Source organism: Hyalella azteca, unplaced genomic scaffold, assembly GCF_000764305.2.
Source record: "Hyalella azteca isolate HAZT.00-mixed unplaced genomic scaffold, Hazt_2.0.2 contig15208, whole genome shotgun sequence".
NCBI classification, from domain to species: Eukaryota; Metazoa; Arthropoda; class Malacostraca; order Amphipoda; family Hyalellidae; genus Hyalella; species Hyalella azteca.
This window is the reverse complement of record NW_025945066.1, coordinates 163,480-180,011: the sequence shown is the minus strand read 5'-3', so window position 1 is coordinate 180,011 and position 16,532 is coordinate 163,480. Positions and strand designations below refer to the sequence as shown.

The 16,532-nt window shown below is 34.8% G+C and overlaps 1 protein-coding gene across 1 annotated transcript in view; it reads left to right on the top strand.

Moving 5' to 3' along the window:
• Positions 1–16,532, top strand: part of LOC108678847 (putative uncharacterized protein DDB_G0282133) — a 57,274-nt gene that overhangs the window by 26,130 nt on the left and 14,612 nt on the right. The window contains exons 5-7 of the mRNA XM_018167340.1: positions 5,984–6,081; positions 9,946–10,066; positions 12,229–12,316. Coding sequence (XP_018022829.1) covers positions 5,984–6,081; positions 9,946–10,066; positions 12,229–12,316 — 307 coding nt within the window. The remainder of the gene's footprint in view (positions 1–5,983; positions 6,082–9,945; positions 10,067–12,228; positions 12,317–16,532) is intronic.

Sequence of the window (16,532 nt, the reverse complement as noted above, 5' to 3'; positions counted from 1 at the left end):
CATAGGGATGAAATTTGAATATTATCCTATTAAGTAATCGCAATTGAAATAATGCATTCACATGAAATAGACTCTTGAAACGTTGCTGTTAATGCCCCTCATATGCCATTTTTGTTGTAAAACAGTTTTTTGGCTGTCATCGATTGTTCGAAGGGTCAAAATCAAGAATTTTTGCTAATGTTACACGAGTTTTGTTATTTAAACCTTTTATCGAGATTATATTTTCTCATTTAAATCTAATTTTGCAACGTATGTGTATCATCAACGCAATGATGAAGAGTAAATGGGATACTAAAAGTATTTTATCCAATATTAGTAGAATATTCAGTCCCATATGGAGTTCCCAGTTTAACCGTTTTATCGTTAAATGTAGACTGTTTTTAGAGCATTTTCTCATTTATGAAAAAAACGCTATTGTGCTTGTAGTGCCTGTCAGTCCGTTCGTGACGGACGGACGAACGGATGTGAGAAAATGCGCTCTCTGTCACTCACTGCAGTGAGTACTGATATAATTTTTTTCATTAATTCGCTAGCATGATTTTAATATTAAATGCCATTTTCATGCAAATCTATAATGCGCTTATTTCATAGGGTTTTCGGCTATCGCTTTCCTTACAGACGACTAACTTATTACATTTTATAGATATCAGGTAAACGAATGACGATAAACCGTTGAAAAATATGAAGAAAAAGAAAATTGATAACAGAATACTTCACTGGATGAATTCTGGCGCGCGTGTGGAGCTCAGGCCTCCCTGTAGGTGTTACTGCCATTTCCATTTTCTTTCAAACCAAATAAGTTCCAAATTACACGCCAAATTTGTTTGAAAAGGCCCAACGTATCGTGCCGGGCAACGGTATCGAACTTACCCTAAAAAGTCTTATAAAAACCCTAGGAGTTGACAGGTACCTGACCGACCGAGCCAATTGTTCCCTAAGGCAATTTGTTCGCTGTCAGGCAACAGACCTCCGATCTTGCCTTGCTTCATGAAGATGCTCTGTGAAACGGAATTTTTGTCAAGTTTCCTTACTGAAGATTTCTGTTCAAAAAATCGAGTAAGTTACAAATTATATACTTAACTTACAAATTGTATACTTGACTGGCATGCAAATTGCATACTTGATTTACAAATTGTATACTTAACTTACAAATTGTATACTCGACTTATGAATGTTAAACTCGACTTACAAATTGTATACTACTTGACTAATTTAGTAATAAATTGAGTCTTTGTTACTAAGTTCCTGCTCAATGCTACTTACCTGAGTAATGCAAATTTTTGGTAAACTTCTAATGCTAGTTCCTCATTTATATTAAAAAATTCAAGCAGACAAATTCGACTTTTTGTGCGTTGCTCGCGCTTTGCTCGCTCGCATTGTTTGCCTGTGTAACCATCAAGGCAGACTTGCACTACTCCCACTTGATTTCGAGCTTGAACTTGCTCGGTAAACAATTCTTCAAAAGCGTTGTTCATGGTTTATGTTCCTGCCTGCCTTGCCTTTCTTTGCCCTGGGCTACGAACACACTTGAGGCCTTCTAGGCAACCTAATTCAAGATACAACTCACTCAAAGTGTATCCTGGAATTTTCGCCCCGAGAAAATTTTTCTTTCCATTCTTTATTCTCTTTGAATGGTTTAAATCGAGTAATTTGCAGTTCTTCTCTATGAATTCCAACAATAACATACTTGATGTATTTTTTTTTTAGAAAATGTATCTCCTTTTAATTTATTCCTTCACTGTTTCATGCCCCATGAAGTTCGTACTCAGTCGTCAGTTCCCAGTCTCTATGTTTGCCGAACGTTCAAGTCTTATTAGCTCATTCTGGCTGCAATAAATGCTACAAGATTAAGACGACTTAATTCCCTGCCTTGATTTTGATAAACCCAGCGGCGCCAGGTTCGTCTAAACTGGTTATGCGTCACCTCTTACTTCAGAGGAGCCGACTTTTTCGATGTTGCGAATTCACACGTACAGTGAAAATTTGTAGAACTATTTTTACCTAACTCGCATGAATTTTTTGGGACTTAACGCTATTTTTTGTTGTTTCTATATTGAGAACGACTAACGTCTTCCATTTTGAGGAAAATCACAATCATTGGCACTAAATTTCTGTAGAGAAGAGGCAACTTCAGAGAAATTTTCGTAGAGAAGAGGCAACTTCAGAGAAATTCTCTTACGGTTCTGCCCAAAAGTTGGAAAAATCTTCCGACTAACGAAGAAAAAATCTATGTCTGCACTGTCCGTGCATATATTATCCGTATTTGTTTATTAAGAGCCTTTGGTACTTTTCGATGACTTTTTCGAATGGCAGTCTGTGTACATTGTGATAAGTATGATCATATCGCACTGTGATGGTCCTAAGGCTGTGGCAACCCAGATGTGTTGAGGAGCGGCCGTGTTCTCCATTTATGTCTTCACAAGGCAGCTTCGTGTGTACGGTCTTTTCAGGTACCAGAAATATTGATGGTTTTTGGACCTCAGTGGGAGGAGTAGAACACGTTTCGCTCGCGGCTCTTCAGACTTCGGCGGTCATTTTTAAAACCGGCAAAATTAACTTCATGAAGTTCAGACTTGTAAGAATATATGAGCGATGAATCGGTGGCTTAGTTGCGGTCAATATATCGGCAAATGAATTTCTAGGATGCTATTCAACAGGTTGATAGGCTGGCGTTAGGTAACTACATTTAGCGGTAACATTTGGTGGTAATGCAATCACAGGTAATTGCTATAAGAGCAGAGAGTAGAGAAGAGCAAGATGTAAGGTATTTCAATGTACACAAATTCTGAAAACTTTTACAGTAATATTGTGACCTTTACAATATTATATATTATAGATCCGATAGATCTAAATATTAATTATGATTTTTCCTTGCTGCCAACCTTGTGTATATTTTTATGTCATTGTTGCCCTGAAATGTTCACAGCTTTTGTAATTTGTTTGAGTTGTGTGCAATAATATATTTTTTGTTAATAGTGTAAATATATTAAACCCATATTTTGCTGCAGAAATTTTAAATTCTATTCGCGTAGACGCCATTTAATTCGCAATTACACTAATCACTAATAGCTAGTCTTATTTGGACAATGACATCCTGCCTTTAGCTCTTAAATGTTTTGCGCTCAAAACAGAATTGCTAGCCTCGACTAAATCAGGTACGGTTTTGCACTAAAAAGCTCAACTTATCATCGTGTAAGAGTTTCATTTTTCTTCATGAGAAAGTTTCAATTCTTCAATTCCATTTATATACAATATTATTTATTCTGTACTATAATTCAACTTCAATTCTATTTATAAAAATATTTTATAGATTGTTTTTTAAATTTAGTTGGTTTTATAATTTATTTTGTTAATGCACAAACAGTAATTTCCCATCAATAAAACTTTCACAATTTCATCAAGTATCAAATATTTTAAACGTGATCATTCACATTATTATTCACATCGGGATCATTCACATCTGTATCATTCGCATCACTGGCATTCACTGTGGCTTAGTTGCAATGCCATCACTGGCATTGTACATCACTGGCATTCACATGTGAATTATCACATGAATATCATTCGCATCATTAGTCCGTATTTCACTGAATTACAGCAAACTTTATATTCTTATTTTCTCCGCTACAATTTTGTATTTACCTTCACAAGTTCGGCCAGCTGACCACCAAAGGTCTCATGACCTTTCATTACGCGCTCAAGACGCGGGTTGCGTCGAGGTATTTCCGGAATGCTTTTCGCCTTCTCAATAAGGGCATAATTCCTGAGGCAATTCTCTGAACTGACCATTTTCATTCGATCCGTTTTGACCTGATAGATATTCAAAATCCGTTCTATTATAATTTTCTTATTTAATGAAAATTTATCTATGGACAATTTTTGTACTGGTATTGAGGTCTTGCCCCGCTATTGAGGAAGAAGAAAGTGTCAGCTATTTCTTTTCTATGTTACCATCGTTGTTGCTATGTGACGTATTTAACTAAAACTCCACCATGAAAGTATTTTTAAATATGCTGGTCCCTACGTTTTTATCAGGCAAGTCTGAAATTGGTGTTTCGCACATCAGTATCTTTGATTAAAAAGTTTACGATACTGTTTATCACGTTGCAAAATTACTCATTTTGATTATAGATTGCAAGTAGAAAATTTCCGAGTTAATTATTAAAAAATTTTTTACTGAAGTTAAATTAAGCAAATCCTTTACTTCCGGTAGGGGAAATGTTTCAAATCGATGAGCATCACAAAAAATATATGCGGCTCAGGGAAAAATTTTAAAATGGTAAAAAATTCATAATTCGTTTTACAGAACTTCTAGTTGCAAAATTGATTCATCGAAATCGTTTGTAGGCTTATTACATTTTATTGCATTGCACAAATTAATCACAGTTAAGCCCGTGCACTATTTGTCCCCGTACCTGCTGACCAATACGGGGTAGAAAGGCTCTCGGAAATGAATCCCGGGCAAGGTTCCGGCTGATATCGGACTTATTTACGACACTCAATTATCGTTAAAGTGGAAATTATTCGAAGAGAAATCTTCATTTATCGTCTGAAGCTTTCGTGAACGCTGTCGGGAACGGCGGTGTCGTGCTTGCGGACCATGGCTCCGGATTGTCGACCGTATTTTTGTCCTTAATTTCTGGAATCGGTTAGTTTGAAAAATCGACTAAGATATCTTCTTTCCTTCAGCAAAGAAAGTGAAGGAAATTAATAAATATATGTCATAAATCAGCAACTTTAAAAACGAATAAATTTTTATTTTACATGGATAATATAATTATGTTGGGATGCATTTGCAAAGAATTTTCAATTTCCATGTTTTACTAGAATAAATCAAATCTTCAGCTGTTGCACCCAGAAATCGCTACATCTGTGTACATATTATAAATTCTTTATCTAATAAAGTTGCTCTAAAATTTTGGAGGAATGGAGTAACGTTTTTTTTATTTGACGCGTCTCTCAAACTACTGACGCTAATAACTTAAATTACTAAGCTATAAATTTATAGTGAAGAAAATCGGGTAAAGTGTCCATAATGTGAATAAATCATCACTGTATAGGGGAGATGAATGATGATAAATTTCAGTGGTACGGCAAACTTCATCTGAATAATTATGAAAAAATTAAGATTGCTAAGGATTGATATTAGCTGACGAGAAAATTTCAAATTTTCAGCTTTTCATTAATTTGAATGAGAAAATGATCACGAAGTTGAAATCATTTTTTCAAACCACTGCCTATAGTTTTCTTGGGCCTAAAATAAATTCAAAATTGAAATGTTTTTGTACAGGTTTTTATTAATTACATCAGAAGTCAGATGCAAGCATCGTGTAAAAGATTGGTTTATTTGTAACTAAGCAATCGATTACCGTAAAATAAATTATTCCATTCGGTTCAGGCCGGTAATGTGCGAAGAACAATAAGCAGTTTCTGCACAGATCAAATTGATATCACTTCAAAAGTTGATCGGCCGCCTAACTACCGCGAGAAAATTATTGATTTGATGGTTTCCTTTCAAGTACTTTTGACAATTATTTGAATAATCACATTGTATGATTTATTCATGTTTCTGAAGCAGAAACCTCATCATGTGCGCATTATGTGAAGCGTAAGCAATGTCGTAGCACGCAGCCAAAATTATTTCTCTGATGCGCCGAAAAACGCGTGAACTTTGAAGCATTTTTTCTATTGAGCAGGTATTAATTTTTTCAAGGTTTGTGTAATTTAAAAATTTCTAAATTGAAGAAATTGAATTTTTTTCCAATTCATTTAATTTTTTGTACTGCGTAAATACCAGTTCTTACAAAAATAGTTCGAATTTTGTAAGCTATAGAACATTTTATGTATTACGCACATGCCAGTTATTAAAACGTTTTTTAATGTCGCAGAACATTACACATGAATTGTTTTGTGCAAGTATCATGTTCTTCAAAACTTTATTTTAATGTCATATACATTAAATAATTTATTTTTTATTGAGCAGGTACCAGTTTTTTCTTCAAGTGAAGCAGGACATTCTGCAGGGGCGCCTTCCCGTCTCCCTAGAGCTCGCTGCCGAGCTCGGATCCTATGCTGTTCAATGTGAGTTATTTTGCATCCATTAATATTTACATTTCAAAATCTATCCTTGGATCACATTTCATACTGAAAATTTTTCATCTCTACGGATAAAATTTCTTATTATTGTAAAATTTTGAGTGTCGAAAACTATAGCCTAGGTATTAATCATTTAGCATCCTGGGAAACCATAGCTCGTATCAGATCACTTCTATCTAATGTTATAGATTTCCTATTACAGTTTTACTCCCTCATTATAAATAATAACAATTTTAATAACTACATTTATAACAAAAACCTTTTCTCCTAAGTTCATATTTTAATTTTAAATTCTAGTAGGTGAAATCTACGAATCCATTCTTCTGTTTTTCATTCTGGTATCCCGAGCACCAAGCTCATTCATGTCGGCGTTGATTTAACTGCGTACGCCCGCTGTGCACCGCAGGACAAGTCACCTCTCGAAGGCTGGCTGGAATTCTACTTCCAAACTCAGGTTCACGAATCGGAAACGGTTCCAAATTTGCTTGGCCGATAACTCTAGAAGGTATCATCAATTGGTTAGACGAGTGCGCTCTACCTATGTCTCATGTCCCAACAAGGGAAGACTACCTCTTCAACACTTAAAAATAAACTTTAATTTTATAATTCAATATATCTTACGTACTAAACAAATGTCTTACCAATTTCGCCCAGCTTACAATCCACACACTGCATTTACTTGAACCGAATGAGGTATATGTTGACGGAAAGAGGTAATCGTTGTATGCATGATGAGAAATGTATTTAAACTGAAGCCAATTGAATGTGCATCAGTTTATTGAATCATCAGTAATCAAAATGTGTGTTAATCATCAGAATGTTTGTCCATCAGTAATTATAAGGCGAACTAGATAGAAGTATCGCAGCGATTATATGCCCTTTTCAGTGATGAGAGTAAAAGGTTTATGAAGAAAAAATTTTAAATCCTCGATTCTCCTAGAATTTGCATATTAACCTATTACTACTATTTTCTGTTCACTTTAAGAGTTTATCATTCAAATAGCGCTATAAAAAACTTTTCTGGCATAGAAATGCAGAATTGTTTCTCGGAGGTACGATTGTCTTGAAAAATACTAGCTCATCGGAGAAATTTTCGGCAATACTGCCTTTGCTCTCTGAGGCTGTACAATGTCCCCGACAGACCGAGGCGTCGTAAGTGTCGCAGTATTTTAGGTGCACTTGATTCCAGCATCAATTGAGCTCCATAAAAGCAGCGACCAATGTTCCTGATAAGCTTGTGAAGGATACAGCAAGAAGCCTAGCCGCTGAACTCCTCCCTGCAACATTCTGATCTGCCATCACAGCCTATCGTGTGCTCTTATCTTCATTGAATTTTAGCTTGGCCATTGTATGGGCGTTTCGGTAACAACTTGAAGTGCCAGTGAATGGAAATTGTCATTTGCGAGTCATGCCAACGAGGTTGCTAATGGCGTCTTGCCGTGCATGGCACTGCATTTGCATCACATCGCCATCCTGCAACACCTAGACTCAAATATTGAAAATTTGGCGCTTAACCAAGTAGGATCGAGCGTCGAGAATTGATCGCCATAAATAATTTGCTTGATATTTTTGATCATGTCAGTTTATTGTAGGAATTTTTTTGAGTAATATGACGTTTTCTAGTCTCAATTGTCATACAGGATGAATTTGTTTCAGTCTGATAATTTATTTCTATTCAAAGTTCGCATATATGCGGAGAATTCTATTGTATTTTCGCCAATGCAAACGAAAAGTAGGGTTCGACTTATCTCAGCGGATTTTTCCGTGAATAAAGTAAGTCTTATTTAAATGAAACATAAATTATTATGAACAGAATTTTTTATTGTTATGTTATTTTTTCTATTCAAATGGGCTCAGATCATTGACAAATCATTGTGTCGCTGATTTTTTTTCTAATTTAAAATAAAATTTGTTACCAAATTTGCCGAATTTTTTTCCATAATTCACTCGTGATCTGAAAAATTCACTGAATTGTATGTTCTTTAGTTTCCAAGCTGATTACTTCCGTATCATGAAAGACGATTCGCCTCCACCTGTTTACGTTACCGCTAGCCCGATCATGTGGAGAAACAAATTCTACTTAAGACAAGTTTTTGCAATGGACGGGAAGTGAATCTGAGGCGGGTTACAGCATCTTTTTTTCTATCGCCCAGGTCGTCGCATCGTACCTGCATGTGATGTAACCGCACTTTCAGCGTCATCAAGTTTGGTAGCACTCCCCAATCTGGCCACGCTAATATATTGCCGAAAATAATGGCCGTTTAAATTGCTTACTACGCAAATTTGCCAGCAATGTTCGCAATGGAGGAGGTAATAAATACAGGGAAGCCTACCATCACACCAACTTTAACGCCTGCATTTTTTTTTCTTGCTCAAAAACGGCCGTTACTCTTCCCCATACATCGCGCCCTCTACCGCCGCGGCTGAAACTATAAAGTAGTGAACAGTGCTTATATTTCTTATGGAACTATTGCGTTATCATAATGTGAAATGATGTGGTATAATAATTATTGGATCAAATTAAATTTTACTTACAGCCTCGCAAAATGTCAGATGACCTGAAGTGAATTCTTTTGGATAAATATCTGCGGAACTTTCAAACTTTTTTGATGGAGTAAACGATATTCATTTCGTCAATTCTCTGTACGTTAGAAAGCTGATATTTTATTTCAGAATTTACCATGCATGAAATTCGCATTGACTATCTTCAGCAATTATTTCTGCTTTAGATTACCTGTAGAGTGGAAGGCATTCTACATCTCGTGCCGTAGAGCATTTGTGTTTTCTTCTCAACTTACAAAATTTTTCTTTCGAATAACAGATTGAATACGAAGTTCATGAATTTATTGCTTGTACAGCATATAGATTGCTTTACAAGTCAACCAAAAATTAGGACTATTTTTGTGTCATGATTTTTCTTTGGGTCATTTTTATATTTTTTTATTATTGAAAAATATTTCTCAATTATAGATTTCTCAATTTACACGCAGGGATTTAATTTAATTTTATCAGTAATTTTTGTCTCGCTGCATGAACTATAGTAATCTCGCTCAAGTTACGGTAAATTTCCGAGCCCATTCCAAAATGTATCCATTCAATTTTGAACAATTTATCGAATTTACATGAGTGATGAATTCTCTAATTTATCAGTGACAATAAATTTACGAGTAACATATAGAGCAAATTTTCCCCTTTAATTTGCTAATAAGGTGCCAATGTAAAAAGTAAGAGTCTCTCAAATGGACAGATAATCTCTTCGTGAACCAAATAATCTATCGGAAAATTGAATTTTGCTGTTTCATTCTGATTTCTGGTTTATTACTAAATTTTTTTCCTTTTAAAAAGTTCATCTGAGGTGGATGTATCTAATGAAATTTTAAAATATTGAGGTAAAATTTTTCTCATTAACGTTTTTTTCGACTACACAATACACTTAGTTAGTGTTATTTAAATAAGAAAGTCTCGCCAATTAATATCATAATGTAGCGGCCCATCATAATGAGGAAATGGCCCATCATAATGGGGAAAATCGTGCCGTTACAATAAAACAAATTGTCATAACACACAATTTCTGCATAATCTAAAAAAAATAACGGGTCATATTGTCCAAATTTTGACAGACTTTTTACTCCACATCACGAGCACTAATACGTCCTTTAAACAGGCAAAATTGTGTGCGAGGATGACCTGTACGAAGGCAGAAAACGTATCGCTTCATGTCAAAATAGTGATTCGTTAATTGTTCTTGATAATAGGAAAATTAGTGAACAAAGTCTCACTTATTTCTTTAAATGATTGAATTAAATAATTAATAAATTAAATTAATTAAACTACTCCCCTCCCTCACAGCTGAGCTCGGGGACTACGACCCCCGAAGACACTCTCCGGGCTACGTCTCAGAGTTCCGCTTCATCGCTGGACAGACCGTGGCGCTCGAGTCGAAGATTGCCGAACTTCATAAAAAATTAGTGTAAGTTTAGTTTAATTTAGTTTAAGTTTAATTTAAAAATTAGTGTTTAATAGTTTTAAGTTTAGTTTAAAAATTAGTGCTTAATAGTTGTAAGTTTAGTTTAAAAATTAGTGTTCAATAGTTTCAAGTTTAGTTTAAAGTTTAAGTTTAGTTTAAAAAATTAGTTTTTTTAGTTTAAGTTTAGTTCAAAAAATTAGTGTAAGTTTTTAGTTTAATTATTTCCTTACCGATGTATGAGTAGCCGACTCTTTAAGTATATTTTGTCATGTTATTTATCCTCCTATGCTTGTCATTAATTTCCATGAATTCTTAATTTGTTCAATATAACTTAATTTTAACAGTGATTCGATATTTCAAACATTTAATTTCGGTCTAGGATATTTTCAATGCCCAACGACATTTTTACCTTTGATTCGTTCACTATGTTGTATTTTGTTCCTAAAAATTCGTTGGGAAGAATAAAGTTCAACTTCGAAATTGTTGCGGTTTAATATAACTATCTAATATTTTTTACGTTGATAATTCAATGTGCATATGGTTGATCGAAATTAGTTGTCAAGATACTCGTATTAAAATCGTAATCGAGTTATTCTTACAAAATTTTTTTCTTTTTCATTGACACTATTTATTTAAAAACTTGAAACGTGATTCCACTAAAATTTCATCAGTTTTGATTATTTAAAATGCCATCTTTGGCTCTGTGTCCTAATTTTATACCTCACCTTTAAGGGTAATACTATTAACTGCTTGACTTCTTTACATGCGTTAGGGATATAATGATATTGTTAACGTACGTATATGATATAATTGTCGTCGATAATGTAAGGAAATACTAATATAGAGTCTAATTTAATCCTTACTCACAGATCAATGGACTAGGACAGAGGCTTCGTTCGTAATTCAATTTTCTCTAACCGCATTAACCTGCGCTTTAGTTCTCGTTTCTTTTGCTTTGGTAACCAAAATGAACGGAAATGTTTTCTGCTCTGCGTCGAACACTTATTGGCTTCAGCCTGAACTTTTTAAGAAAAGTTCCGCGGAGGTCGATACGTTCTTCGACCGCTTGAAGTTTTTTTACTCGTAAAGTTGGTGTGGCCGCTTCTAGGCCTCACAAAGTTACCTGTAATGACTCTTAATTTCAGCAATGCATCAAAAACTTGTTCGGTGGCAGCGATGCTTGGAGCTCTAGGCGCAATTTACCTGTAATCGTTTTGTTCGAGTTTGTGACCAATTTGTGGTAAAAAGCTATTGAATGGTATCGTTTTTGACTTCTAAAGTAGTTGCATTTATCATATTCATGTTGTTATTATTTTTAGATGGTGATTTTTCGTCCCCTAAATTTTCCAGCGTAATGAAATTAAGATTTTTGTATTAACGGTTTGCCTATGATGGTGATTTTTTATACTGATTATAATATATTTTACATTTTTCATTGTTTAAATAATTTCATATAATTTAAAACATGATTAAATATTGAACCTAGTCAATCGACCTCGTTGAATTAATAATACTCGAATTTATTCATATCTACGTGAACGTCTTGCGTGCTGAACACGATTGCCACATATCATTATTATTTTTTTTATTCTATAAATGAATACGCGAATGGTTGCATAAGATAAGATAGGTATAAGATATTGCGTTTAAGGTATAGTTTCCTACTTGCCATGTAATATTGATCTACTTGTGGAGAGTAGAAATAAAACCCTGAAAAAAAAATTCCAGGTTATTTTGCTATGTAGACAATCAAAGAATTCTTAATTTTTGTGAAGTGAAAATTTTATTCTAAAATTGCTTCAAAGTTGCAAGTATGCACTGTTTGCTTGCATCTCCATTTTGATTGTTATTTCTTCGTTTTTTAACTCACTTTCTAGTACTTAAAGCCTTGTGATTTTTCATGTGTCGCGGTTATGCGTGTGACGTTCACGGTAATACATATTTCAATTTCAGAACTTTAAAAATTTATTAAAATAAACGTGATTAGAATATTCACTCCTAGGCTGATCGAATGCAAATAATCACCCTTTTATCCAGCTTACTAGTGCTTACTGTACTGAAACTAGTTTATCCTCTTGCATATCACGTTTCAATCAACGGTTTTCAATCCATAAAAACAAACAAATTTTTATTCACATGTTCACGTAATACTCGTTTGTTTTCAGAGGGCAAGTGCCGGCCAAAGCAGAACTCAACTACCTGGAGAAGGTCAAGTGGCTGGAGATGTATGGCGTCGACTTGCATCCCGTGCTAGTAAGTTTCCTTATAACCTCCCTTCAAATAACTACTAATGACTTGAAGAATAATTTGTCGAATATAATTAAATTATGTTACCAACGCACCGAATTATTAGAAATGTATTTTCCCTCTGTTTTATTCAGAACATTTTTCTACCGCCCTTCAAATAACTATTAATGAATGAATACTAATGACTTGTAGAATAATTTGTCGAATATAATTAAATTATATTACCAACGCATCGAATTAGTAGCAATTTTTTTCCCCTCTGTTGTATTCAGAACATTATTTAGTTCTTGCAGATTAGCTATGAAGTCTAATTATCGTATTACGATATTAACTGATTAACTATCTTTTGCGATATCCCATTCTTAATTAAATATAATTTCGGGGCGTTGAAATTCAAGCTATGTTTTGATGCTTATGTTCTAATTACCTGCAATTTTATGTTGAAGTTCTCAGTACCCTAATGTTTAAAATTACTAAATTTTGTAAATTACGCTCATCCATCCGAAATACATTCCCGTTATTTGTTTTTCTTTTCCTGATGTTTACTTTATTATTTGATTTGCCGCTTCGTTGACCAAGCGTAAAATGGAGCGCTTTCGCTTAATATTTGTCTTCTTTTTATCAATGAATTATTTCCTCCTTATTTGCAATGATTAGTACGACTCGTAGCACTCAAGCTTCCAGAAATGAAGAACGCTGTGCAAAGTTTTATATTCATACATTACAATGTATATAACTGTTTAGACAAAATTTGTAGTCGTTTTATTTGTTTTATGAAATGAATCATTGACGAACATTTGTAGAATGTAAGCCATGATTATCTCGTGATATACCTGCATTTGTGATGAATATTTGTTGGAAACTTTTTTCTCTTATTTGCTCGATAATTTTCATCATCACATATTGATCGTCATCAGTAAAAAAATGCAATCCACTAAATATTGCAGACAATTTCGAAAAAAAATCTTCCCTTGTTCTTCCGAAACTCGAACTCGGATTATTGCATTCAGCGTCCAAAGTGCTAACCATTATGATTATACAGTATATTACTTTATATATATATATATATATATATTGCCTTTTGGCTAGAAATATCGTGAATATCTATTTAATTCTTGTTGGCAAAAATGAATTCAGAAGCTACCGGCGCACTCTGATGGCGCTCGCTGCGACAACCTTAAACAAATACTTGCATGCATTCTCGATATTTTGGACGAATTTCCAAGTACGTTGTAGCTCGATAGATCATTTGATCTTGACAAGGGAACGAGTTTCAGTTTGTAGGCGGACTTGGAAGAGGCAATGTTGGCCATGACGTTGTTTCTGTCTCTATCCTCTACCACGTCGCTGATCGATGGTGCCGCCACAAAAAATGACAGCTAGAACGAGCGTTTCATTCTCTCAGTCACGCAACCCCTCATGCATGGTGACGTTGCTTTAATAAATATGGCTAATTTAAAGAAGAATTTTGCTCTAAAAATTATTGGTGTGTTGTTTTGAGTAATAATCGCGTTTTCCAATATTGTGGAAGTACTTTTTGTGATTGAAAGTCCCAATTTATTTTACTTATAGCGAAGAGTTTTAATTATTTTCTGTGGTCTAGGCTGCTTATTATGTCGGAAAAACAAGCAAACCCTTGGCGATTTCATGCCCTACTCAATCTCTATTATTCTGAATTAAGTATTGCTACAGGGAACCGAGAACGTTCAAAATATTCATTGAATGTCATGCACAGTAATCCATTTTCAAATAATGCATATCAAACTACAATTGCGTTCTACGAATAAATTACAACCTCAAAGTCTCTCGATGTAAAAAACGAAGTTCGACCCTGGGCCTTTTCAATTCTTTGCTCTCCGTCACATATAATGCACGTGGCTGTTATCACACTGAGCGCCTCATCTCGCTGTCAACTAGTCGTGTAAAGTCGAGAGTTTGTGACGCTTCGATTCCATTCCCGAGTCCGAAGAAGCTGGAGGAGCGGGCATCTCTGCTGAGCTTCCGTGTCGTCTGAAAAAATTGCATCAAAAATAGTTGTGTCGCGCGTGGGAGTGCTGAACTTGCCGGGGCTCTTCACAAATCACGCTCCTTGATAGCGAAGCATGCAAAGTTTGTCTTAAAATACTTGCAGCTTAATGTCAAGACCACGTTGTAATACAAAAAAAATCTGAATATATCGGTCACTGGAAAAGCAATTTGGATTTGTGATAACGGTCTTTGACTTGTAAAATTTAATGAAGAGTTTTTGACGAGCTATGCTTTAGGCAAAACATTATGACTGAGATTTTGTTATGGAAAAATAGACTAGGGGTTCCAATAATGTATAAAAGATGTAAACATTTCAAGGACTCTCTTGGAAGAAGCATGGCTCGCTCCAATGATTTTTGAGAAGTAACTGCGATGCTTCCATCATAACCTAAACATTAGAATCAAGCCTTGTTATCTATTCATATCATCGTTAAAAAGTTTTCTTATGTTTTCTCCGTTTTTAATGTTATTTGACTATTCATTTACAGAACATACAAACAATTTTTGAATAAATATTAAAATCTCCTCGACTGTGTTTTTGGGCAAATTTTGCAGGCATATTTTCTGTTGAGTTTTTCTCTCCATATACTCTTCATCTAATGGGATAATAGAGCTGTTAATAACCCTTTACTCATTGTGATTAATCTATTTCTTCAAGCTCTTCTTCTTCTTGCGTGTGATGGAAGAGCTTCGGTCCTAAATTTTATGCCTTGTTGCTAGGCCTTCAAAATATTCACCTTGCGAAGCTAAGCACCGGCCTGGCAGGATTTAACTAATACTTGTAATTTAGATCTGGCTCGAGATATGCGACCTCTGAACGCTCAGGTGACTGCTCTTGACTTGTATCAGATGCAGAACTTTATATCTTTTTTCTTCTTTTACCTTTTTTTTCTTTTCTTCGTAGATCAAGACCGATTTCCATCAGATATAATATCTTTTAAATGCCTTCATTAAGTACCTCATGAAAAATGCATCTATGTCCCATCCATAATGCTCAGATGTTCCATGCGCTGAACGTTTCCAGCAAGATAAATGACCTGTACTTTTTCAAATTTAAATATTCATTTGAAATTTTTGTTTTTTATAAGTTTTTTATTTAATTTTTCTTGAAACGAAATTTTATGATACTTTTTTAACTCCATTTTTACTGGACTCGATACCTGATTTTTTACGGTTTAGTATTGCAAATATATTTTTCTCGTAGTAAGTCATCTTTTCAGTCTAAGAACAACATTTCTCCAACTTAGCTATTTCTGACAGAGATACAAGCTTCTGGAAGACAATCAGTTCTGATGCTTGGGCGACGTTGGTAAATTTCGTAATGTTAGTCTTGTGGCAAAACGGGTTTAGCATTCCTGCGGTCACTTTGATTAAGGGGAGAAGACCGCAAGTCCGCGGGGCTGTCGAGAAAAGGACCGAATTGGACCCTCGCCGCCAAGCTTGGGCTCGACTAATCGATGGAATAACAATTACCTTGCCATAAAGGCATGGCCATACTTAGCATTCAGTAATGCACATTGCATGAAATAAACATGAATCATCGAACATTATTTGCTTGCTCCTTCATTTGGAATCCAGTTGGTACAGGTGACTAGCAGTATTTCGTTGGTTACTGTCACTTATTCTCTTCGAAATAGTGTTATAACTTATTTTATGTACTACAGTGTCGTGTGTAAATGTTCGCGCAAATATTATGATAGTACTCGTCGGATCAGTACTCAGTCATTTGCTTTTTCATTCTTCATCTTATTTTTATAATACTTTTTTTTAAAGCAGATGTCTTTAATTCGTCTAGGGAAGTTTTGTCTCGAACGGTCAATTTTCGTTGTTACTTGGTGTAGACGTTGAGTTGCTAGACTTATCATTATCCACGTAGAAGCCTGTAGGCCCCTAGACTTTCTTAGACTCTTTATTGTTGGGCTTTAGCTGTTCTATTACTAGGTTTCTTTTCTTTCAAAGGTTAACAGCTAAAAATCAAAGACGTTTTTACTGGTAAAAAAAACTTTTCGGTCGGCCAATACTAGTTCAAAAAACAAATTTCTTTGTCTTTTTATGTGTTCTTTCTGAAGGAGATGGCTAGAACCTCTAGTACTTTGCTAATTAGCGCTATTATTGTCTCACAGTTTCTAGAGCATTCCTTCAATTGTTTTACTTCAAGCGGCAGTAACTGTATTTAAAGAGCCTTGTTCTCTGA